General features: G+C 46.7%; 1 protein-coding gene across 5 annotated transcripts in view; it reads right to left on the reverse strand.

The window, feature by feature from the left end:
* The window catches only part of fgf13a (fibroblast growth factor 13a), a 489639-nt gene that overhangs the window by 7501 nt on the left and 455829 nt on the right, over positions 1 to 26309 (reverse strand). For all 5 annotated transcript variants that reach the window (XM_073057755.1, XM_073057751.1, XM_073057753.1 and 2 more), the window contains one exon: positions 9716 to 9914. In XM_073057755.1, the coding sequence (XP_072913856.1) occupies positions 9716 to 9914 (199 nt within the window). The remainder of the gene's footprint in view (positions 1 to 9715; positions 9915 to 26309) is intronic.

The raw sequence follows: 26309 nt of genomic DNA on the forward strand, positions 1-26309 counted from the left end.
ATAAATAGGGTGAATGTACATATTCTTTTTCCTGAGAAAGGCAACTAAAAACTAGAGATTGAAGATTCAGAATTCTTGAATTTTGAAATCAGAGAGCACAGGTATCAATGAAAGATGAAAGGTACCTGAGGGACAACTTCTGGTGGTGCTAGAGACAGTGGTTGACAACATATAAATGGCATTTGGGGAAGTCAATAGATTGGAGGGTTTAGAGAGATATGGGTCAAATACGGGCCATTGGGCCAGTGTGGCGGGCACCATGATGAACAGAGATGAATTGGCCAAAGGGCCTGTTTCCCATGCTGAATCACTCATGGCGGAATGATACTGAGGCCATGTCTGGTGGGGGTCAATCATGCATACTGTGTCATGGCTGTCTACATGATATGCAAACTAGTACACAAGCCAGGGCAGTACGATATGGAGAACAAGCTATTGCCCAGGCAGGAGGCTCTTCCTCTCCACACAACTGATGAATCTAAAGGAATGGCAGAGACTGATACAGGCTGGCACCATCACTGTTGCAGGAGTTGCCAGTCAGTGTTGAACTCAATGTAGGACTGCCTTAGGGATGCCAGCTTGGGGTTTACATGCAAAGCCTTCCCCATGAGTGGGTGTAGCTGCAAAGCAGCAGGAGTTTGAGATCAGAGTTTTCCTTCTCCTAGATGAGCTGCCACCCACGGCTGATGAGCCCCATCTGCCCGGAACGCCTGGTTTTAAGATGGCAGTAACCTGCCTTTGCCCCTTCTCCTGTCAGTAGAAATGGTTCCGCCTAAGCTACAAGAGAAGGCCAGGAGTTGGACTTGGCTGTCAGAGGTTGTTTGAGACTCGCCACTGGGATGATAGACTTTAGGGTATTAAGAGGGTCAGGACACACAGAATTCAATGCAGGAAGGTGGCATTGAGAAGAAGGATCATCCACTATCATCTAAACGGTGAAGTTTCTCTCTACACCCATGATTGTGTAACTAGGCACAGTTCAACCATCGGCTATAAGTTTTTTGATGATACAACTATTGCTGGCAGAAGTTTAGACAGTGGCGAGAAGGCGTACAGGGGCAAGAGTGATCATTTGGTTGAGTGCTATTGCAGCAACAACATTGCACTCAGTGTCAGTAACACCAAAGATCTGACTCTGGACTTCAGAAACTTTAAGACGAGAGAACACACTCCACTCCCCACAGAAGGATCAGAAGTGGAAAAGGTGAACAATTTCACGTTCCTGGGTGTCTAATCTGGGCCAAATATAACGATGCAATTACAAAGAAGGCACGACAGCATCTGCATTTCATTAGGAGTTGGAGAGATTTGGTATGCTAATTTTTACAGATGTACAGAGCCTTCTAACTGGTTGGATCACCGTTTAGTATCAAGGGGCCACTGCACAGGATTGGAAAAAGCTGTAGAAAGTTGTAAACTCAGCCAGCCCCATTCTGGGCACTGGCCTCCCCAGCACCCTGGACCATTTTGAAGGAACAATGCCTCATAAAGGCTGCAATCATCACAAAGGGCCCCCACTGACGAGGGCATGCTGTCCTCATTGCTAACATGAGGGAGCAGGTACAGGGGCCTGAAAGCACACACTCAACAAATCAAGAACATCTTCTTCCCTTCTGCCATCAGATTTCTGCATGGACATTGAACCCATGAACACTGCCTCATAACTTTTTTTCCTCTTTCAGCACTACTTATTTAATTAACCTTTTTAATATGTATATAGATTAATTTATAGTTTTGATCATGATGTATTGCATTGTACTGCTGCTGGATAATAACAAATTTCATGACATATGCCAACGATATTAAACTTGATTCTGGTTTAATATCACTAGTAATCAAATTGAAGGCAAGCAAAAGTGATCCTGCTGAAGGAGATGTTTTGTACAGATGGAAAGGAAAACTTGATCTAACTTCGACTTCACCAACATGCTCCACAGAATGAAAACAAATGTTAAAAAGAGCATTTATCCAGTGAACAAGGAGTGATGAAGAGAAATGTCAGGAACTGATTCAGATTTCAGTCCAGCAGCACCCAAGGGTGCTGAAATTCCCCGCAGTGGGACCCAGTAGAAGTTCACAATGTGGGAGGGGCTGTACTGAGGGATTGTCACATGGTGGGAGGGGTGGTACTAGGGAGAGTCACACTGTCGGAGGGGTGGTATTGAGGGATTGTAACTGTGGGAGGGGTGGTACTGAGGGACGGTCACACTGTGGGAGGGGTGATAATGTGGGATTGTCACACTGTGGGAGGGGTGGTACTGAGAGAGGGTCACATGGTGGGAGGGGTGATACTGTGGGAAGGTCACACTGTGGGAGGGGCAGTACTGAGGGAGGGTAACATGGTGGGAGGGGAGGTACTGAGGGAGGGTCACACTGTGGGAGAGGTGGTACTGACGGAGAGTCACACTGTGGGAGGGGAGGTACTGAGGGATTGTCACATGGTGGGAGGGGTGGGACTGAGGGAGAGTCACACTGTGGGAGGGGTGGTACTGGGGGGGTCACACTGTGGGAGGGTGGTACTGAGGGAGAGTCACACTGTGGGAGGGGTGGTACTGGGGGGGTCACACTGTGGGAGGGGTGATACTGTGGGATTGTCACACTGTGGGAGGGACAGTACTGAGGGAGGGTCATACTGTGTGTGGGGAGGTACTAAGGAAGAGTCACACTTTGGGAGGGGTGGTATTGAGGGAGGGTCACACTGTGGGAGGGGAGGTACTGAGGGAGGGTCACACAGTGGGAGGGGTGGTACTGAGGGAAAGTCACACTGTGGGAGGGGCGGTACTGAGGGATTGTCACATGGTGGGAGGGGTGGTACTGAGGGAGAGTCACACTGTGGGAGGGTGGTACTGAGGGAGGGTCACACTGTGGGAGGGGCGGTACTGAGGGAGGGTCACACTGTGGGAGGGGTGGTACTGGGGAGTCACACTGTGGGAGGGGAGGTACCAAGGGAGAGTCACACAGTGGGTGGGGTGGTACTGAGGGAGGGTCACACTGTGGGAGGGGTGGTACTGGGGAGTCACACTGTGGGAGGGGAGGTACCAAGGGAGAGTCACACAGTGGGTGGGGTGGTACTGAGGGGGGGTCACACTGTAGGAGGGGTGGTACTAAGGGAGAGTCAGACTTTGGGAGGGGCAGTACTGAGGGAGGGTAACATGGTAGGAGGGGCGGTACTGAGCGATTGCCACACTGTGGGGGGAGGTACTGTGGGAGGGTCACACAGTGGGAGGGGTGGTACTGGGGAGTCACACTGTGGGAGGGGAGGTACCAAGGGAGAGTCACACAGTGGGTGGGGTGGTACTGAGGGAGGGTCACACTGTGGGAGGGGTGGTACTGGGGAGTCACACTGTGGGAGGGGAGGTACCAAGGGAGAGTCACACAGTGGGTGGGGTGGTACTGAGGGGGGGTCACACTGTAGGAGGGGTGGTACTAAGGGAGAGTCAGACTTTGGGAGGGGCAGTACTGAGGGAGGGTAACATGGTAGGAGGGGCGGTACTGAGCGATTGCCACACTGTGGGGGGAGGTACTGTGGGAGGGTCACACAGTGGGAGGGGTGGTACTGAGGGAGAGTCACACTGTGGGAGGGGCAGTACTGAGGGAGGGTCACACTGTGGGGGGGTGATACTGAGGGAGGGTCACACAGTGGGAGGTGTGGTACTGAGGGAGGGTCATACTGTGGGAGGGGCAGTACTGAGGGAGGGTCACACTGTGGGGGGGTGATACTGAGGGAGGGTCACACTGTGGGGGGGTGATACTGAGGGAGGGTCACACAGTGGGAGGTGTGGTACTGAGGGAGGGTCATACTGTGGGAGGGGTGGTACTGAGGGAGGGTCACACTGTGGGGGGTGATACTGAGGGAGGGTCACACTGTGGGAGGGGTGGTACTGAGGGAGGGTCACACAGTGGGAGGTGTGGTACTGAGGGAGGGTCACACTGTGGGGGGTGATACTGAGGGAGGGTCATACTGTGGGAGGGGTGGTACTGAGGGAGGGTCACACAGTGGGAGGTGTGGTACTGAGGGAGGGTCATACTGTGGGAGGGGTGGTACTGAGGGAGGGTCACACAGTGGGAGGTGTGGTACTGAGGGAGGGTCATACTGTGGGAGGGGTGATACTGAGGGAGGGTCACACTATGGGAGGGGTGGTACTGAGGGAGGGGTGGTACTGAGGGAGGGTCACACTGTGGGAGGGGAGGTACTGAGGGAGGGTCACACTGTGGGAGGGGCGGTACTGAGGGAGGGTCAGATTTTGGGAGGGGTGGTACTGAGGGAGAGTCACACTGTGGGGGGGGTGATACTGAGGGAGGGTCACACTGTGGGAGGGGTGGTACTGAGGGAGGGTCACACTGTGGGAGGGGTGGTACTGAGGAAGGGTCACAGTGGGAGGGGCGGTACTGAGGGAGGGTCACACAGTGGGAGGGGTGGTACTGAGGGAGGGTCACACTGTGGGAGGGGAGGTACTGAGGGAGGGTCACACTGTGGGAGGGGCGGTACTGAGGGAGGGTCAGATTTTGGGAGGGGTAGTACTGAGGGAGAGTCACACTGTGGGAGGGGCGGGTACTGAGGGAGGGTCACACTGTGGGAGGGGTGGTACTGAGGGAGGGTCACACTGAGGGAGGGGTGGTATTGAGGGATGGTCACACTGTGGGAGAGGTGGTACTGAGGGAGAGTCACACTGTGGGAGGGGTGGTACTAAGGGAGGGACACACTGTGGGAGGGGTGGTACTGAGGGAGGGTCACACTGTGGGAGGGGTTGTACTAAGGGAGGGACACAATAGACAATAGGTACGGGGTAGGCCATTCGGCCCTCCGAACCAGCACCCGCCATTCAATGTGATCATGGCCAATCATCCACAATCAGTACCGCATCCCTGTCTTCACCCCATATCCCTTGACTCCACTTATCTTTAACAGCTCTGTGTAACTGTTTCGTGAAAGCATCCAGAGAATTGGACTCCACTGCCTTCTGAGGCAGAGCATTCCACAGACTGGAAGGGTTGGTTCAGAGGGAGGGTCACACTGTGGGAGGGTTGGTTCAGAGGGAGGGTCACACTGTGGAAGGGTTGGTTCAGAGGGAGGGTCACACTGTGGGAGGGTTGGTTCAGAGGGAGGGACACACTATGGGAGGGTTGGTTCAGAGGGAGGGTCACACTGTGGGAGGGTTGGTTCAGAGGGAGGGTCACACTGTGGAAGGGTTGGTTCAGAGGGAGGGTCACACTGTGGGAGGGTTGGTTCAGAGGGAGGGACACACTATGGGGGGTGATGCTGAGGGAAGGTCACACTGTGGGAGGGTTGGTTCAGAGGGAGGGACACACTATGGGGGGTGGTGCTGAGGGAAGGTCACACTGTGGGTGGGTTGGTACCGAGGGTGTTACTGAGAGAGGGTCATACTGGGAGGGGCTTCTTCACCTCTGCCTTCCGATTTCTGAATGGACATTGAATCCATGAACACTACCTCACTGCTTTCTTTTGCACTTCTTATTTAATTGAAGTATTTAATATAAGTATTCTGACTCTCAGTGTAATTCAGGTTTTTCTCTCTATTATTATGTATTGCATTGTACTGTTGCTGCAAAGTTAACAAATTTCATGATATATGCCAGTTTAACCCTGATTCTGATTCTAAAGGGACACTCCTCTATTCAGTGGCTGAACTCAGAGCAGAAAATGCTCTCAATTGTCCTCAGCTGAGGGAGCGTCTGTGGGTGGGGAGAGACAGAGATATACACACACAAGCTAACATTTCAATCAGATGATGCTTGTGGATATAGTCAGAAAGAGAATGTTTCAATGTTTACCCTCCTGACGTGAACTACAGCTGATAGCTGGATCCTGAGGCTGGGGAGCTGTGGAAACTCCTCTCAGTCATTTCTTCAATAAATATTTCCACGCTTAAAGTCAAATGAATGAGGAAGAACACAGTATTGTAATTTCCTGTGTTTGCTGATCATGGATTCTGAGAAATGAATCAAAGCTTTCTAAGGTATTCTGGATGAATCTTACTCTCCTCAGTGTTAAAGTTATTCACCCGGATTGCCAGCACTATCAGAAGACATCAGGCAGATGGACAGAAGGTCAGAGGACACAGAATACCAGTGAGGGAATTTAATCTCTGCAGGCCAGCCATGCCAAGTTACCACCTTGATGCTTTTTATATCTTTTGATTTTGTTTCAAACACATTAAGTCTGAGGGCAACTTCCTTTGTTTTTATTGTGAATACTGGAAGATGATGGAGCTTCATCGTGAGAGCCATGACCTTTGAGCCCGGTTCACCCGACCATCCTGAGATTACACTTCTCACTTCAGGAGACATGACATCAGCTCCCTGAACTGCACTGAAAATGAAGCTGAAGCCACTCTCAGCTTCTCCCCAGGTGCGTGTATATTATTTATTTATTTAGAGACACAGAGTGTGGAATAGGCCCTTTGAGCCGTGTCACTGACAACCCCTGATTTAACCCTAGCCTAACCATACGATAATTTACAATGACCAATTAACCTTCTAACTGGTAGGTCTTTGGACTATAGGAGGAAACCGGAGCACCCACATTCCACGGCTAGGACATACAACCTCCAACAGAGGATGCCAGGATTGAACTTGAACCCCAATGCCCCAAACTGTAATACTGTCACACTAACCACTATGCTACCGTGATGCCATAAGACATAGGAGCAAAATTAGGCCATCTGGCCTATTGAGTTTGCTCCACCATTCAATCATGGCTGATCTTTTTTTCTCCTCCTCTACCCCAGTTCCCAGACTTCTCTCTGTAACCTTTGATGCCATGTCCAATCAAGAACCTATCAATCTCTGCCTTAAATACACCCAACAACCTGGCCGCCACAGCTGTATGTGGCAAGAAATTCCACCAATTCACCACCCTTGGGCTAAAGAAATTTCCCTGCATCTCTGTTTTGAAAGGGTGCCCCTCCAGCCTGAGGCTGTGCCCTCTTGTCCTAGATTCCCCCACCATGGGAAACATCCTTTCCACATCTACTCTGTCTAGGCCTTTCAACATTCGAAAGCTTTCAATGAGATCCCCCCCTCATTGTTCTGAATTACTGTGAGTACAGACCCAGGGCCATCAAACATTCCTCGTGTGATAACCCTTTCATTCCTGGAATCATCCTTGTGAGCCTCCTCTGGACCCTCTCCAAAGCCAGCACATCTTTTCTAAGATGACGAGCCTAAAACTGTTCACAGAACTCAATGTGAGTCCTCACCGGTGCCTTCTAAAGCCTCAGCATCACATCCTTGCTCTTGTATTCTAGACCTCTTGAAATGAATGCTAACATGGCATTTGCCTTCCTCACCCCAAGGTATATGTTACATAGAACTCAGAAGAGAACAGCACAGAACAGGCCATTCAGCCCATAAAGTTGTGCTGACCTTTTAACTTACTCCAAGATCAATCTAACCATTCCCTCTTACATAACTCTCCATTTTTCTATCATCCATGTGACCTTAAATGCCCCTAATGTACATATCTGTCTCTACCACCACCCCTGATAGGGCATACCACACACTCACCACTCTCAGCGTAAAAATCTTACCTCTGACGTCCCCAACATTTTCCTCCAATCCCATTAAAATTATGCCCTCTTGTATTAGCCATTTCTGCCTTGGGAAAAGCCTCTGGCTGTCCACTCTATCTATGCCTCTCATCATCTTGTACACCTCTATCAGGTCACCTCTCACCCTCCTTCACTCCAAAGAGAAAGCCCTGCTCACTCAGCCTATCCTCATCAGACATGATCTCTAATCCCGGCAGCATCCTGGTGATTCTACTCTGTACCCTCTCTAAAGCCTTCATGTCCTTACTATATTGAGGTGACCAGAACTGAACAAAATATTGCAAGTGCGGTTTGGAAGGTGCGTGGAATTGGGAATGGTGTCGTACATATCCAGTTAGAAGAAGAATAGAAGTACTTTGGTAAGATTGGGGAGGATGGGAGAGAGGTGGGAGGTATGGAGAGGGTTGGGGAAACAGAGGGAAGATAGAAGAGGCTGAGAGAAGGTGGTGGGAGGTGTGGAGAAAGTGGGGAGAGATAAAGAAAGGGTGGGAGAAGCAATGGCAGGATGGGATGGGAAGTGAGAGTGAGGGAGGATTGGAATGGCAGAGGGAGAGGGTGGGAGAGGGAGGGGGAGTGTGGGAGAGGGAGGAGGTGGGAGTGGAAGGGGGAGTGTGGGAGAGGGAGGGGATGGGAGTGGAAGGGGAGAGGGTGGGAAAAGGAGGGGGAGTGTGGAAGAGGGGGTGTGGAGTGGGAGGGGGTGGGAGGGAGGGGTGGGAGAGGCAGAAGGAGGGGGAGTGTGGGAGAGGGAGAGGGTGGGAGAGGGAAGGGGTGGGAGAGGGAGAGTGTGGGAAAGGGAGGGGGTGGGAGAGGCAGAAGTGGGGAGTGTGGAAGAGGGAGACGGTGGGGGAGGGAGGGGGTGGGAGAGGAAGGGGGTGGGAGAGGCAGAAGGAGGGGGAGTGTGGGAGATGGTGGGAGAGGGAAGGGGTGGGAGAGGGAGAGTGTGGGAAAGGGAGGGGGTGGGAGAGGCAGGTGGGGAGTGTGGAAGAGGGAGACGGTGGGGGAGGGAGGGGGTGGGAGAGGCAGAAGGAGGGGGAGTGTGGGAGATGGTGGGAGAGGGAGAGGGTGGGAGAGAAAGGGGGTGGGAGAGGCAGAAGGAGGGGGAGTGTGGGAGATGGTGGGAGAGGGAAGGGGTGGGAGAGGGAGAGTGTGGGAAAGGGAGGGGGTGGGAGAGGCAGAAGTGGGGAGTGTGGAAGAGGGAGGGTGGGGGAGGGAGGGGGTGGGAGAGGCAGAAGGAGGGGGAGTGTGGAAGAGGGAAAGGGTGGGAAAGGCAGAAGGAGGGAGTGTGTGGGAGAGGGAGAGGGTGGGAGAAACCCCCAATCTTGGTGTCTTCCACAAAGTTGCTGATCTAGCTTATCACATTATCATCCAGATCGCTGATACAGATAGCAAACAACAGACCCAGCACCATTCCCCGCAGCACACCACTGGCCACAGGCCTCCAGTCAGAGAGGCAACCATCTCCTATCATTCCTTGGCTTCCCCTGCAACACTATGCTGCTGTAGGTTTTCTATGTTTCTATCTCTCAAAAACCAAGGTTCCATAAACCTGTTATCTTTGCCTTTGATTCTGAGAAGAACCTACAAACTCTGTACTCTCAAACTTTTACTCTTCTTTTAAACTCTCTCTCAATCTATGCAATCTGGTGTCTCCTTGGGACTGTGGCATGCAAAATGGGCCAACAATTTCCACTTGCTTCTTTTAAACTCTTTCTCTCTCTCTCTATGCAATCCAGTGTCTCACAGGACGACTGCCCCAGTTTCTTCATTACTTTTTTTGAGTGTGTGTCTTCAGTCAAGTACCTCCTTCTTGGTGGTAGCAATAAGTTCAGAGCATGTCTTCGTGAGGCACCACCTTTTGAAGATGTCCTTGATGATGGGGCTGGGTATATATTATCATTGGAGACATTTAAAACGGAGGTTGATGGATTCTTGCTTAATCAGGTTATCAAAGGTTACAGGAAGAAGGCAGGAGAATGAGAATGAGAGGGAATAATAAATCAACCATGATGGAGTGGTGGCGAAGGCTCAATGTGATGAGTGCCCTAATTCTGCTCTTCTTTCTTATGGTCCAATGGTCAAAGGCTCCACCACAAGTGTAAACAACACCGACAGCAGAAGTGTAAACAAAGGAAATGTGTCATTACCCTCTAGTGGTTTGGGGAGGAAGTGGGCGGCTGGTTTGTTCTTCTTCACGTGGTTCCCCTTCATGATTTCGCCCTCCTTGTTGAGGCCCAGGTACCAACCTCTGCCGGACTGTTGCTGTCTGTACAACATGGACGAGTAGGTCACATAGTAGTTTTCAAACACTGACTCCTTGAACCGACACTCAGGGGTGAAGTGTTCCTGTTCAGAAAGGCAGAAAAACAAAATATTATTTGTTTTGCTTCATCAGTAGTTGCTCAGGATGTTACTGAATGTAGTATATACCACACAGTACAGGCCCTTGGGCCCATGATGTTGTGTCGACCTTTTAACCTACTCCAAGATCAATCTAACCCTTCCCTCCTGCAAAGTCCCCCATTCTTCTATTGGGAGAAGGGTGCCGACGCAGTAGCTCATCATCACGCAAGGCCACTGAGAAGGTTCCGGGATAAAAGGGAGACACTGCCTAGTGGAGCGGTCATCGAAGGAGCAGTCATTGGAGTAGTGTGAGTCAGAGTGGTAGGGCTTTGGCTCACTGGGGCTTCAGCGATGACAGGCCAAGGCAAGGCAAGGAGGTAAGTTACTTCCATATCTTTTTTTTCCCTCTAACTTAAGAATAGTACGTAGGACTGCAAGGCCAGATTTCTGCTCTGGGTGTCAGATATGGGATATCCAGATGACTTCCAGCCTCCTTGATGGCCACATCTGTGCCAGGTGCATTAAGCTGCAGCTCCTTAGAGACCAAGTTAGGGAACTGGAGCTGCAGATTGATGACCGTTAGCTTATTAGGGAAAGTGAAGAAGTGATCAATAGAAGCTACAGGTAGGTGGACACACTGGGGCCACAGGAGATGGATAAGTGGGTGATTGCCAGGAGAGGGAAGGGAAAGCGTCAGGTAGTGGGAAGCACCCCTATGGCCATCCCCTAATGATAAATGCTCCATTTTGTGTACTGTTGGAGGGGGGAACAAGCTACCTGGGGGAAGCAACAGTGGCTGTGCCTCTGGCACTGAGTCTGGCCCTGTGGCTCAGAAGGGTAGGGAACAGAAGAGAATAGCAGTCAACCAGAAGCTCTGGATGAACAATGAGATCTGCAATCTGCCAATGGCCATATCAGTGGCATTGAGATCTGGTGACCATGTAAGATACAAGAGGTCTAGGCATGATATTCGGAAAGTCATCTCACATGTGGTGGCATTTCGGGACCCAATGAATCACTGAAGGTTGCTTAACAGCTGTGGCAGGGCTTGACTACTATCCCTTCTTACAAAGAAAAACAAAGTGATAGAGGTGACAACAGGGCTACACTCCCAGTTTCTGATCAGAAACAAGAGATTCTGCAGATGCTGGAAATTCACAGCAACACACACAAAATGCTGGAGGACCTTTATCATTCGGAATGTGCAGCAGGTCAGGCAATATCCATGGAGGGAAGTAAACAGTTTCAGGCTCAGGATGGAAAGGAAGGGGAAGAGGTTGTATGGCACATGACACTAGTCACAGGTCTGGGAAACAACTGGCTGATTCACTCTTGCTCTTGGGAGAAGGACGTCCCTTTGTCTAACCTGCATGTGAGTCTGGTACAAGTCAAGGGATCAGAATCAGAATGAGATGATGTGAAATTTGTTGTCTTGTTATAGCCATACAGTGCAAAGACATGAAAATTACTGAATCACAACAACAGACAATGTAAAAGAAAGCATTCGTGAGTTCATAGACTGTTCAGAAATCAGATGGTGGAGGGGAAGAAGCTTTTCTTAAAATATTGATGTTTGTGTTTAGGCTCCTGTAAGTCCTCCCCGAAGGTAGTAATGAGATGACAGTAGGTTCCAAATGATAAGGGTTCTTAGTGATGGATGGCTCCTTTTTGAAGGTCCGCCTCTTGAAAATGTACTCATTGATGGGGATGGCTGTAACCAGGATGGAACTGGCTGAGTCTACAGCCCTCTGCCAGCTCTTTTGATCCTGTGTAATAGAGCCATCCCACTCGGCTGTGATGCCACTAGTCAAAATGCTCTCCATTATGAGTGTGGAGAGGCAGAATCCAAGTGAATTCACGGACCTCAGCTGTACATTGTGTAAATTCAGCCTTCATCCTGACCCACTCAGATCCCTGCCATGAAGGTTAGAATAATGTTTCTCCCACACCACTGGATTTAGTGAGGTTTCCTTCCAGTGCAACTGTGGTATCAGTAGGAGTACTCTCCTACTCTCATTACACTCCTGTCCTCTCAACTGCATTACTAGGAAAAATCTCTCTCCTTCAGTTCATTTTCCCCAGATATCTGGAGGAGGTTGATCACTCTCCCACCAGACTCAGGTATGACAGCATGAGAAAGGAATAGGCAAATGAATTGAATAGAGAACTTAAGGTTTAAAAAAAACCCTTAGGATTAAGTGATCATAGTATGATCAAGTTCACTGTGAGATTTGAGAAGGAGAAGCTAAAGTCAGATGTATCTGCCTTGCAGTAGAGTAAAGGGAATTACAGAGTCATGAGAAGGCATTGGCCAAAATTGATTGGAAAAGAACACCGGCAGAAATAATGGCAGAGCAGCAATGGCTGGAATTTCTGGAAGCAATTCAGAAGGCACAGGATATATACATCCCAAAAAGGAAGAAGTATTTTAAAGGCAAGATGACACAACAGTGGCAAACAAGAGAAGTCAAATCTAACATAAAAGAGGGCATATAATTGAGCAAAAATTAGTGAGAAGTTAGTGCAATGGGAAGCTTTTAAAAACCAACAGAAGGCAACTACGAAAGTCATAAAGAAGGAAAACGATGGAATACAAAAGTAAGCTGGCCAATTTTATTATTGAGGCTACCAAAGTTTCTTTAGATACATAAAGTGTAAAGTAGACCACTGGAAAATAATGGTGGAGGGGCAGTAATGGGGTCAAAGAAATGGCAGGCAATCTGAATCAGCATTTTGCATCAGATTTCACTATGGAAGACACTAGCAGTATGGTGGAAGTTCCAGCGTGTTGGGAGTCAGGAGTGTGTGATGTTGCCATTACTAGGGAGAAAGTGCTTGGGAAACTGAAAGGTCTCAAGGTAGATAAATCACCTGGACCAGATTGGTTCTGAAAGAGGTAGCTGAAGAGATCATGGGGGCATTAATAATGATTTTTCAAGAATCACTGTATTCAGAAATGGTTCTGGAAGACTGGAAAATTGCAATGTCACTCCACTCTTCAAGAAGGGAGAGAGGTAGAAGAAAGTAAATTATAGGCCAATTGTTCTGACCTCAGTGGTTGGGAAGAAGTTGGAATTGATTGGTAAGGATGTGGCTTCATGTTGATGTTGATGTTGTGCACTTTGATTTTCAGAAGGCCTTTGGCAAGGTGCCACACATGAGGCTGCTTAACAAGCTAGGAGCTCATGGTATTACAGGAAATATACTAGTGTGGAGCAACCCCTCACAGAGTGATGGGTGCAGAGAAAGCCCTACCAGGGGCGGTGGTAGAGGCAGATACATTAGGGGCATTTAAAAGACTCTTAGGCACATGTATGATAGAAAGTGCAGGGAAGTGTTACTTTGATCTTAGAGCAGGGTACAAGGTCAGCTCAACACTGAGGGCTGAAGTGCCTGTAGTGTGCTGTAATGTTCTGTGTTCTGTCCCTCCACGCTTTTCCTATCCAAGGACCACTCCAAGAAGTGTGGAAGTGTATTGTGCTCCTCCTTAACCCCCTCCTACACAGCCCACCCACTCCAGCAGCACAATGTTAAAATCTGGGAGTATCCAAAAGGACCTTTGCAAAGCTTCGCAGTATTCTGCCTCTGAACTTGCATCGTACATGTACACGGGAAATGACCTTACACAGGAAAATGCCCCTGACAGCAGGAAATGCCCCTCACATGAAAAATACATCTCACAAGGAGCAATGTCCCTGACATGGGGAAAGATCCCTCACAGGAAAGTGCCCTGATGGGGGGGATTGCCCCCAGCAAGGAGAATTGCACCTCACATGGGAAGATGCCACTCATACAGGGGAATACACCTCACAGAGGCATATGCCCCTGACATTTTATGATGTTTCAAGAGCCATGAAGTGCCCAGTAATAGTTTCAGTGGTGCTGTGCTTCACTCTGGGGAATGAGACCACAGAGTCAGGCATCCAGTCAGGGGAGGGGTGGGGGAATAAGGGCCAAGTTCAAGTTTAATTGTCATTGAACCATACATGAATACCCATGAATACAACCAAATGAAACAGTGTGAGTCCAGGGCCCAAGATCCAAAACACAGTACCAACAGTCATATACAGCACAAGGCACGTTTAGGACATATACGATAGCAGTAAATATAGAGTCATTCAAAAAAACAGCTAATATTGACAGTATGATGGCGTAGAACAGTTTCATGCCCAGCTCTGATGAACCAGAAGGGAACGAAGTTTTCCTCCCAGAGGTGCCAGGCGCTGCAGATCTGACACTGCCAACACTTCCTGTGCAGCAGGCTAATTATCTCATTACTGCAGAACAGAATTCATCACAGCCGTCTGTAGTGACAACCAGTTGGCACTGTCAACTGTACAGTGGGGAAACTTATTTAACCAATTTACATTATGATGTATGTCCTGGTATTTCCTCTCCACAAAATGACAACTGTTCTTATTTCAGTCCTCTGGGGAAAACATATAAGCAAAGCAACGCAGCCCGGACAATCCATATTCAAGGAAGAGTTTCTAACGTACAATAGCTGGACAAACCTTCTTTCCTTTGATGATTTTCTTTAGCATTGAGGCCTGCAACTGTTCTCATTGAAATATTGCCATACCTCTTTGAAAATCTCAATCAGATTAGTTAGATAGGATCTCATGAACACAAGAATTCTGTATTACTCTGCATTTCCAAGTGCGGATTAGCCTTGACCCCTAAGACCACAGTCCATAAGATATAGGAGCAGAGTGAGGCCATTTGGCCCATCGAGTCTGCTCCATCATTTCATCATGGCTCACCAATTTTCCTCTCAGCCCCAATCTCCTGCCTTCTTTCCGTATCCCTTCATGTCCTGGCCAATCAAGAATCCATCAACCTCTGCCTTAAAAATAAAAAAAAGTTTGTAGATGATATGAAGATAGGTGGAGGGGCAGGTAGTTTTAAGGAAGTAGAGAGGCTACAGAAGGACTTAGACAGATTAGGAGAATGGACAAAGAAATGGCAGCTGGAGTACAGTGTTGGGATGTGTATGGTCATGCAGCTGGGTAGAAGAAATGAAAGGGTTGAATTATTTTCTAAATGGAGAGAAAATACAAATACTGAGATGCAAAGGAAATTGTGAGCCCTTGTGCAGGACTCACCTGAAGGTTAATTTACAGGTTGACTCTGTGGTGAGGAAGGCAAATCCAATATTAGCATTCATTTCAAGAGGACCAGAATATAAATGCATGGATGTAATATTGAAACTTCATAATCTTAAACTGGAGAGGATTCAGAGGAGATTTATGAAAATGATTCCAGGATTGAATAGTTTGCCATATGAAGAGAATTTGATGGCGTCCATTATTAAGGACCTCCAGCACCCAGGGCATGCCCTTTTCTTGCTGTTGTCATCGGGGAGGAGGTACAGAAGCCTCAGCGATTCAGGAACAGCTTCTTCCCTTTTACCAGCTGATCCCTAAATGGACATTGAACCCTTGGACACCACCTCACTTTTTTTAATATTTAGTATTTCTGTTTTATTGCACAATTTTTAATCTATTCAATATATGTATACTGCAATTGATTTAGTTATTTATTTATTATTATTATTTTATTTTGTTTTTTTCTTCTGTATTATGTAATGCATTGAACTGCTGCAGCTAAGTTAACAAATTTCATGTCACATGCTCGTGATAATAATCCTGTTTCTAATTCTGATATCTACCAGAATTCAAAAGAAAGAGGCTGACATCATTGAAACTGAGTGGACGATGAAAGGCCTTGACAGAGTGGATGTGGAGAGCATGGTGGGGAAGCCTGAGACCAGAGGACACAGCCTCGGAATAGAGGCATGTCCTTTTTAAACAGAGATGAGGAGGAACTTCTTTAGCCAGAGAGTGGTGAATCTGTGGAATTCATTGCCACAGGCAGCTGCGGAGACCAAGACTTTACGTACATTTAAGGCAGAGGCTGATAGACTCTTGATTGGTCAGGGCATGAAGGGATATGGGGAGAAGGCAGAAGACTGGGGCTGAGGAGAAAATTGGATCAACCACGATGAAATGGTAGAGCAGGCTCAATGGGCCAAATAGCTGAATTCTGCTCCTATATCTTATGGTCTTATGGTTAAAAAGAATTGGTCCCAACACAGACCCCTGTGGAACACCACTAGTCAGCTGCAGCCAATCAGAAAAGCCACCCGTTATTCTCACTCTTCGCCTCCTGTCGATCAAACACTGTTTTATCCATGCTAGAATCTTTCCTATAATTCTATGTACTCATAGCTTGTTAAGCAGCCTTGTGTATGGCATCTTATCAAAGGCTTTCGGATATTCCACGTGCACAACATCAACCAATTCTCCTTTGTCTATCCTGCTTGTTATTTCTTCAAAGAATTCCAACAGATTTGCCAGGCAAGATTTTACTTTGACTACGACCTATTTTATCATCTGCCTCCAAGTTTCCTAAAGTCACATCCTTAACAATCAACTCCAACATCTTCACAACCACTGAGATCAGACTAAGTGGCCTAGACTTTCTTCTCTTCTGTCTCTCTCCTTCCTTGAAGAGTGGAATGATATTTCAAATTTTCAGTCTCCACATCCATTCCAGAATCTAGTGATTATTGAAAGATCATTACTAAAGCCTCCACAATTTCTTCAGCTACCTCTTTCAGAACTGTGGTATAGACCATCTACATTCAGACCTTTCAGTTTCCCAAGAACCTTCTCCTTAATCATGGTAACTTCACACACACTTCAAGACCCCTGACACCTAGAACTTCCACCACACTGCTCATGTCTTCCGCAATGAGGACTGATGCAAAATACTTACTCATTTGTTTGCCTTTTCATTGCTGCCCATTACTACCTCTCCAGCATTGCTTTTCAGTGGTTTGATATCCATTCTCGTTTATTTCTCTCTTTTATCCATTCTCTCTTATTAAGCTTCTCTTTTACACTTTATTTATCTGAAGAAACATTTGGTATCCTCTTTAATATTACTGCTTAGCTTACTTTCGTATTCCATCTTTACCTTCTTAACTACATTTTTAGTTGCCTTCTGTGGGTATTTAAAAGCTTCCCAATCCTCTGACTCCCACTAATTTTTGCTCTATTATATGCCCTCTCTTTGGCTTTTGTGTTGGCTTTGACTTCAGTTGTGACACCTTTCCTTTAGAATACTTCTTCCTCTTTGGGATGTATATAACCCACACCTTCTGAATTGTTACCAGAAATTCCAGCCACTGCTGTTCTGCCGTCATCCCTGTCAGTGTTCTTTTCCAATCAACTCTGGCCAACTCCTCTCTCATACCTTTACTCCAGTGTAATTCTGATACATCTCACCTTAGCTTCTCCTTCCCAAATTTCAGGGTGAATACAATCATATTATGATCACTTTCCCCTAAGGATTCTTTTACTTTAAGCTCTGTTAATTTTGCTAATTGCAGAACACCCAAAGCTGGTCCACTAGTGGGCTCAATCACAAGCTGCTCTAAAAAGCTATCTCATGGGCATTCTAGAAATTCCCCTCTTAGAATCCAGCACCAACCTGATTTTCCCAATCTCCCTGCATATTGAAATTCCCCATGATTATTGTAACATTGCCCTATTGACATGCATTTTCTACCTTCCATTGTAACTTATTGACCACATCCTTACTACTGTTTGGGGGTCTGTATAAATCTCCCATCAGGGTCTTTTTACCCTTGCTGTTCCTTAGCTCAATCCAAAATGATTTAACCCCTTCTGACCCCATATTACCTCTTTCTAATTTTTTTTTACCAACAGAGCATTAGGACCCCTTCTGCCTTCCTGTAGCTCTCTTAAGCTTTTCCACTAACTTCCTGATCACTGCTTTAGACTCTGTGACATATATCTACCTGCCTTCATTAAAATATAGAACATTGAACAGTACAGAATGGTACAGGCCATTCAATCCACAATGTTGTGCCAACCTTTTCTCTTATGTATCCCTAATATATCTGCCTCTACCACCACCTCTGGCAGAGATTTCAATGCAGCCATCACTCTCTGTATAAAAAGCTGCATCTGACACCCTCCCTATACCTAACAGCTCATTTTCACCCTAGGCAAACTCTCTGTCTGTCCACTCTATCAACGCTTCTTATTTTTTTACATCTTCATGTCACCTCTCATCTTGCCTCACTTCAAAGAGAAAAGCCTAAGGTCGCTCAATCTATCGTCATAAGACATGCTGTCTTATCCAGGCAACATCCAGGTAAATCTCTAAAGCTTCCACATCCTTCCTGTGACGAGTGACAAGTGTGCTTGATGGTGGTGAAGTTAGTGCCCATGGTGGAGCTGGTTGAGTTTACAGTCCTGTGCATTGGCCCCGCCCATACCAGACGGTAGTGATGGTAATATAACCAGTTAGAATGCTCTCTATGGTGCACCTGTAGAAACTTGCTAGAGTCTTTGGTGACATACCAAACCTCCTCAAACTCCTAAGGAAGTATACCTTCTGTCATGTCTTCTTCATAATTGTATCAATGTTGGGCCAAGGATAGATCTTCAGAGATGTTGACACCTGGAACTTGCAGCTGAACATGTTCATGCCGATCCAAGTCTCTCGCATGTGCGTGCATGAGCGCGTGTGCATGTGCATGTGTGTATGTGTGTGCGTGTATGCATGCTTGCATGTGTGTGTGCGTGCGTGCGTGCGTGCGCGTGCGTGCGTGTGTGTGTGTGTGTGTGTGTGTGTGTGCGTGTGTGCGTGTGTGTGCGTGTGTGTGCGTGTGTGCGTGCGTGTGTGCGCGTGCGTGTGTGTGTGTGTGTGGTGTGTGTGCGTGTGTGTGTGGTGTGAGAGCTAGTAGGAAGATAAGAGGATTGGGGAGCTTTTAAGAACTTGCAGAAGGAAACTAAGAAAGTCATTCGGAAGGAAAAGATGAATTATAAGAGGAAGCTGGTGACTAATATCAAAGAAGATGCTGAAAGTTTTTTTAAGTATATAAAGGGCAAAAGAGAGTCAAGGGTAGATATAGAACCAATACAAAGTGACACTGGAGATATTGTAATGAGAGATGCAGAGATGGCGAAGGAACTGAATGGGTATTTTGCATCAGTCTTCACAGTCTTCACATCTGCAGTGTACCAGACATTCAAGAGTGTCAGGGAAGTGAAGTTTGTGCAGTGAAAATTACGAGTGAGAAGGTGCTCAGGAAGCTTAATGGTTTGAGGGTGGACAAATCTCCTGGACCTGATGGAATGCACCCTCAGGTTCTGAAGGAAGTAGCTGGAGAGATTGCGGAGGCATTAACAATGATCTTTCAAGAATCGATAGATTCTGGCATTGTACCGGATGACTGGAAAATTGCAAATGTTACTCCGCTATTTAAGAAGGGTGGCAGGCAGCAGAAAGGAAACTATAGACCTGTTAGCCTGACATCAGTGGTTGGGAAGTTGATGGAATCGATCGTTAGGGATGAGATTATGGAGGCACATAGCAAGATAGGCCAAAGCCGGCATGGTTTCCTGAAAGGAAAATCCTGCCTGACAAACTTACTGCAATTCTTCCAGGAAATTACAAGGGTAGACAAAGGAGATGGAGTAGACATGGTATACTAAAATTTTCAGAAGGCCTTTGACAAGGTGCCGTACATGAGGCTGCTGAGCAAGATGAGAGCCCATGGAATTACAGGGAAGTTACTATCATGGGTGGAGCATTGGCTGGTCGGCAGAAAACAGAAAGTGGGAGTAATGGGATCTTATTCTGGCTGGCTGCTGGCTTCCAGTGGAGTTCCACAGAGGTCTGAGTTGGGACCGCTGCTTTTTACAATGTATGTTAATGATTCGGACAATGGTATTAGTGGATTTGTGGCTAAATTTATCGGTGGTACAAAGATAGGTGAGGAGTGGGTAGTGTTGAGGAAACAGAGAGCCTGCAGAAAGACTTAGATACTTTAGGAGAATGGGCAAAGAAGTGGCAAATGAAATACAAAGTTGGAAAGTGTATGGTTATGCACTTTGGTGGAAGAAATAACCAGGAAGACTATTATTTAGATGGGGAGAGAATTCAAAATGCAGAGATGCAGAGGGACTTTTGAGTCCTTGTGCAAGATACCCTAAAGGTTATCCTCCAGGCTGAGTCAGTTGTGATGAAGGCGAATGAAATGTTGGCATTCATTTTGAGAGCTATAGAATATAAGAGCAGGGAGGTGATGTTGAGGCTATATAAGGCACTTGTGAAACCACACTTGGAGTATTGTGTACAGTTTTGGGCTCCTTATTTTAGAATGGATATACTGACATGGGAGAGGGTTCAGAGAAGATTCACGAGAATGATTCCAGGAATGAAAGGGTTACCGTATGATGAACATCTGGCAGCTCTTGGGCTGTATTCCCTGGAGTTCAGGAGAATGAGGGGGATCTTAGAAATATTCCTAATGTTAAAAGGCCAGAACAGATTAGATATGGCCAAGTTATTTCCCATGATAGGGGAGTCTAGGACAGGTGGGCATGACTTCAGGATTGAAAGACGTCCTTTTAGAACTGAGATGCAAAGAAATTACTTTAGTCAGAGGGTGGTAAATCTGTGGAATTTGTTGCCACGAGCGGCTGTGGAGGCCAAGTCATTGGGTGTATTTAAGGCAGAGATAGATAGATTCTTGATTAGCCAGGGCATCAGAGGGAATGGGGTGAAAACAGTGGAGTGGAGATGACCGGAAGAATTGGATCAGCCCATGATTGAATGGCAGAGTCGATGGGCCGAATGGCCTACATCTGCTCCTATATCTTATGGTCTTATGGAAAGAGATATATGAGTGACTAGACTCAACTATGAAGCACTAATTGTGAAAGCTGATATACAAATTTTAATAATTTCTTTGTTCTTTTTATTATGACATTTAGTAGACGCGTTACTGATGTAAATGTTTTCCTTAACCGATCTGAGATAAACTGCAGTCTGACACAGTGCGGTGTTGCTTCTGTCTGCCTGACTTGTGCATTAACATGATGGATGTGACTGCAGTTGTACCTAACGACCATTACAGCTCTGAGATTTGTCCATGCACATCTCCTGAGAGTTTGTAATATTGAAGAGAAAATGCTGGTAATTCTCAGCGGATCTGGCATTTCCAATATCTGTGGGACTCTGTTATTGCTCCCAGGTTTACACCCAGGTATGTTGTTGCATCTAGATTAGTTTAAAAGTGACATTTATAGGCAATTCTAGAAGAGCATACACAAAATGCTGGAGGAACTCAGTAGGTCAGGCAGCATCTATGGAATTGAATAAACAATCGACATTTTAGACGGAGACCCTTCATCAGGACTGGAGAGGATGGGAAGATGCCAGAATAAGGAGGTGGGGGTAGTGGTGAAGAAGAACAAGCTAGAAGGTGGTAGGTGAAGCCAGGCGGATGGCAGGGAAGGATGAAGTTAGAAGCTGGGAGGTGATAGGTGGAAAAGGTAAAGGGGCGATGAAGAAGGAATCTGATAGGAGAGAAGATTTGGCCATGGGGAAAGGGAAGGAGGAGGGGCCCAGGGGAGGGTGATAGGGAGGTGAGGAGAAGAGGTAAGTGGCCAGAGTGGTGAATTGAAGAAGAGGGAAGGGGAAAGGGAAGGGGAAATAATTACCAGAAGTTGAAGAAATCGAAGTTCATATCGTCAGGTTGCAGGCTACACAATGGAATATGAGGTGTTGCTCCTCCAAACTGAGTTTGGCTTTATTGTGGCAGAAGAGGAGGCCGGCACTGACATGTTGGAATGGGAATCAGGATACACAAGAATGGGAAACGGGAATCTCATGTACATGGAAACATACAGTGAATCACATTGTTTGTGTTAACAACCAACACACTCGAGGGTGTGGGGGGTGTAGCCCAGAATGGTCACCGCACATTCCAGCACCAACATAGCATGACCATAATTGCACTTGGAAATCGGTCAACACTGAGAGGGAGAGGTCCATAGGGACTTTGTGGACTGTTACCTTGGCTGTGATTTCAGTGAGATCCCCTCTTGGAGAATTCAGGGAATCTGTACAGGATTGAAGGAACTTTGGTGCAGGCAATTAGAATCAGATTCATATCACTGGAATTTATGTGAAATTTGTTACTTTATGGCAATGCATAATAACAGAAAACTATATATTACAATAGACATCTACGTATATCAAAAATTAAATTAATAAGTAGAGCAAAAACAAAACGGTGAGGTAGTGTTCATGGGGTCAGTAACTGAAACAACATCACAAAAGCAGGCTGAACAGTAGTGTAGTGGATAGAATAACTCTATTACAATGCCAGTGACCTGGGGTTTATTCCCATCATTGTCGGTAAGGAGTTTCTACCTCCTCACCAAGACTGCCTGGGTTTCTGCTGGGTCCTCCATTTCTTCCCACGTACAGGGTGTAATTGGGCAGGGAGGGCTCGTTGGGCCGGAAGGGCCTGTTACTGTGCTGTATCTCTGCATCATTTTTTTTTCAAATCTGGCTTCCAAAACACTGTGGTTATCACCTCTCTCCTGAGGAGAAAGAGCAAGGAACAAGGAACAGAGAGAGAAAGAGAGAGGCTTGTACTTACAAAACACATTCCACAGCCTACAGCCCATGGATGCTCTTTCCAGAGAGCAGTCACTCTTGTTGGAAACGAGCGTCCAATCTATGAACAGCAAGATTCCAAACAAGTAACGTGGGAATGAGCGGGTAACCATAACTTTACTGAGGTTGATTCGCAGATGACCATTGTCCTGGACAACAGTCTAGACCTCCTTGCTCCTCTTACAGAGGCAACATTGAAGATATCAGATGCAGACAGAAGAGACCAGAGACCTTAGTTCAATGTCTTCATGCTTGTATGCATGGAGTTGGCTGAATTTATTTATTTATTTAGAGGTACATAAGGGAATTGGCTTGGCTGACCCTTCAAGCTGTGCCACCCAGCACCCCAGTTTTAATCCTAGCCTGATCACAGAACAATTTAAAATTCGCCAATTGGCACATTTGTGTACCGTGGGAGGAAACCAGAGCACCTGGAGGAAACCTAAGCGGTCATGGGAAGAACATACAAACTCCTTACAGACAACAGCAGTGGGAATTGAACCTGGGTTGTTGGCACGGTAAAGCGCTGCATTAGTCACTATGCTACAGTGCCACCCCACATCTTTTTCCACTGAGGTTGAACTAGAGGTGATAGGTTAAGGGTGAAAGGTGAAATGTTTAAGGGGAAACGGAGGGGGATCTTTTTCACTCAGTGGGTGGTGAGAGTGTGGAGTGAGCTGTCAGTGGAAATTGTGAATGTGAGTTTGATTTCAACATTTAAGCAAAGTTTGGTTAAGTACACGGAGGGCAATGGTCCGGGAGCGAGGCAATGGAACTAGGCAAAATAACAGTTTGGCATGGAGGGGCCGATGAGCTGGTTTCTGTGCAGTAGTTCTTTCAGACTCTATGACTCTATCAAGACTCCCTCTGTACTCCTCTGGCGTGCCAACCTTAAATCCCTGAAGTATGACTTGAATCCACAACCTCCTGACTACAGAGGCCCTGAACCTACTCAGCAATAATGGGACACCAAACGCCCTGAAGTATGACTTGAATCCACAACCTCCTGACTACAGAGGCCCTGAACCTACTCAGCAATAATGGACACCAAACGTTGTGAAAATCTCCCCTCCACAGCCTCCAGCCAGTGCCCCTACCCCAAACTTCAAGTTTCCGTCTCTTGCCCATGACCTGCAAACATTGAACATGCAGTCCATGAGATCACTTTATTAGCTACATAGTAACATGACCACTGGGTGGATGTTCGTGATCTTCTGCTGCTGTGGCCCATCCACTTCAAGGTTTGATGTGTTGAGTTTTCAGGGATGCTCTTCTGCACATCACTGTCACATCCTGTGGCTATTTGAGATACTGTCGCTTTCTTCTCAGCTTGAGCCAGTCTGACCATTCTCCTCCGACCTTTCTCATTAACAAGGCACTTTCATTCTGGTCAGTGGATTTTTTTGTTTATTACACCATTCTCTGAAAACTCCAGATACTGCTCATTATGAAAATCCCAAGAGATCAGCATTTTCTGAGATACTCAAACCACTCCGTCTGGTTGTAACAATTATTCCGCAGTCAAAGTCACTTAGATCACATTCCTTCTCCATTCTGATGTTTGATCTGAACAAAAACTAAACCTCTTGACCAGGTCCTGCTGAAAGGTCTCAGCCCAAAATGCTGACTGTACTCTTTTCCATAGATGCTGCCTGGACTGCTGAGTTCCTCCGGCATTTTGAATGAGTTGCTTGGACTTCCTGCATCTGCAGATTTACTTGTGTTTGCTCTTGACCATGTCTGCATTGAGTTGCTACCACATGATTGGTTGATTATATTTGCAGCTAATCTTGATACAAATCTATATTAAATGTCCTCTTTCTGTGTATCATCCATATCCCTCCAATTGTTAATCTAAAAGTGTGTTATGCTAATCATTAAAGATCTTTTATCTGTAAGATTGACCAGCATCTGTTCCTTTTGCTCTCTGCCCCACAACCCTTACCCCCTGCACCTTCCCCCACCATAGATGCTGCCTGACCCCGAGTTCCTCCGGCAGAGTGTTCTTTTGCAGCAAATGTTTGTCACAGTGGTTACACGACACAAAATACCACAGGTAATTGCTGATCTTCTTACTTCAACATGGGAGGGTAAGTTCCTGGGAGATTGGAGGAGGTCAAGGCTGCCAACTTCTAGTCCTGTGTGCAAGGAGGTAATACCAGGGGTCATCAGAGACACTGAAAATGTTAAATATTAGCTTTATTTGTCATGTGTACATCGAAACATCGCCACAGAAAGCTCAAGCCCAGCTGCAAAAGGACGAGTGTTGGGCAAGGGGCTGGAACCCCCATCCTGAGCTACTGAAACACCAACAGCAGCTCGAAAGACCCCATCCCTGGGAGAGGAGGGATACACCAAGGAGATGGGCTGCACTTGCAGACAACGTGAAAGATTGGTCCAGCACAGAGGACTCTGCCGAGCTGCTGTCAGCAGCCTAAGCTCCTGTAGGGGTGATGAGCTTCAGTAAGTAAGTCAAAACGTACAGTGAAATGTAACTTTTATATCAATGACCAACATAGTCCAAGGATGTGTTGGGGGCAGCACACAAGGGTCATCACACTTACAGGACCAACATAACATACCCACAACTCACTAAGCCTTACCCATGTGTATCTGGAATGTGGGAGGAAACCCACGTGGTCAAGAGAGAACGTGTAATCTCCTTACAAACTCAAATCTTATAGCTTGCGCTGTAAAGGGTAATGCTAGCTGCTATGATAGCTTGCCACTAGCAGACCCATTTGGGAGGCACCTCCCACCATCTTCTCGGGGAGCAGAAAAGACGGACAATAAATGTGGGGCTCCCAGTTCTTGAAAACGACTCAAGACAGAAGAAGTGACTAAGTCAGCAATAATTCCAGGCAAAATTAATCAGCGTTAGAGCATGAGTGAAGCCACCACTCAAGACATGCCCTCTTCTCAGTACTACCATCAGGAAGGAAGTACAAGAGCCCTGAAGACACACGCTCAACACTTCAGGCACAGCTGCTTCCCCTCCACCATCTGATTTCTGAACAGTCCAAGAATCTAAGAACATTTCCTCACTACTTTTACTCATTTGCACTACTTACTTAATTAAACCATAACACCATAAGATATCGGAGCAGAATTAGACCATTTGGGCCATCAAATCTGCTCCGCCATTTCATCATGGCTGATCCAATTTTCCTCTCAGCCCCGATATCTTGCCTTCTCCCCATATCCCTTCATGCTCTGACCAATCAAGAATCAATTAAACGCTGCCTTAAATAAAGACTTGGTCTCCACAGCGGCTTTAGCAAAGTATTCCACAGAGTATATCACTCTCTGGCTAAAGAAATGATATAACGCATAACCATATAATAATTACAGCACAGAAACAGGCCATCTCAGCACTTCTAGTCCGTGCCGAACGCTTACTCTCAAATTCCTCCTCATCTTTGTTCTCACAAGATACCCCTCTTTCTCAGGCTGTGTCCCATTTGACCCATAGAAAATGCCCACAAGAAAATAAAGCTCAGGATTGTGTACAGTGACATATATGTACTTTCATAATAAATTTAACTTGAACTTTGAATAACTGAGTTAGTCCAGTTGAGTTTCTGGTGAACGCTGATCCTCACAAAGTGGGGTGACACATGTTCTCTTTTTTGAGATGGCTCATGGCTGGCACTTTTCTTCCTATCAACTCCAAATGCCCGTTGACATCATGGGTTGCTCTGTTAAGGACTTGAAATGTTATGGGTGCCACACTTGCCAAGAACAATTTCATCTCATTTTACATTTTGGTGTATCGTCAAAATAAAATTACTTCAGTACTAGGGTGCCACGGTACCATAGTGGCTAGCACAACAATATTACATCTTGGGGCATCAGAGTTCAGAGTTCAATTCTGACTTGAGATTTAAA

The sequence above is a fragment of the Hemitrygon akajei genome, chromosome 10 (assembly GCF_048418815.1).
Source record: "Hemitrygon akajei chromosome 10, sHemAka1.3, whole genome shotgun sequence".
Taxonomy (NCBI): domain Eukaryota; kingdom Metazoa; phylum Chordata; class Chondrichthyes; order Myliobatiformes; family Dasyatidae; genus Hemitrygon; species Hemitrygon akajei.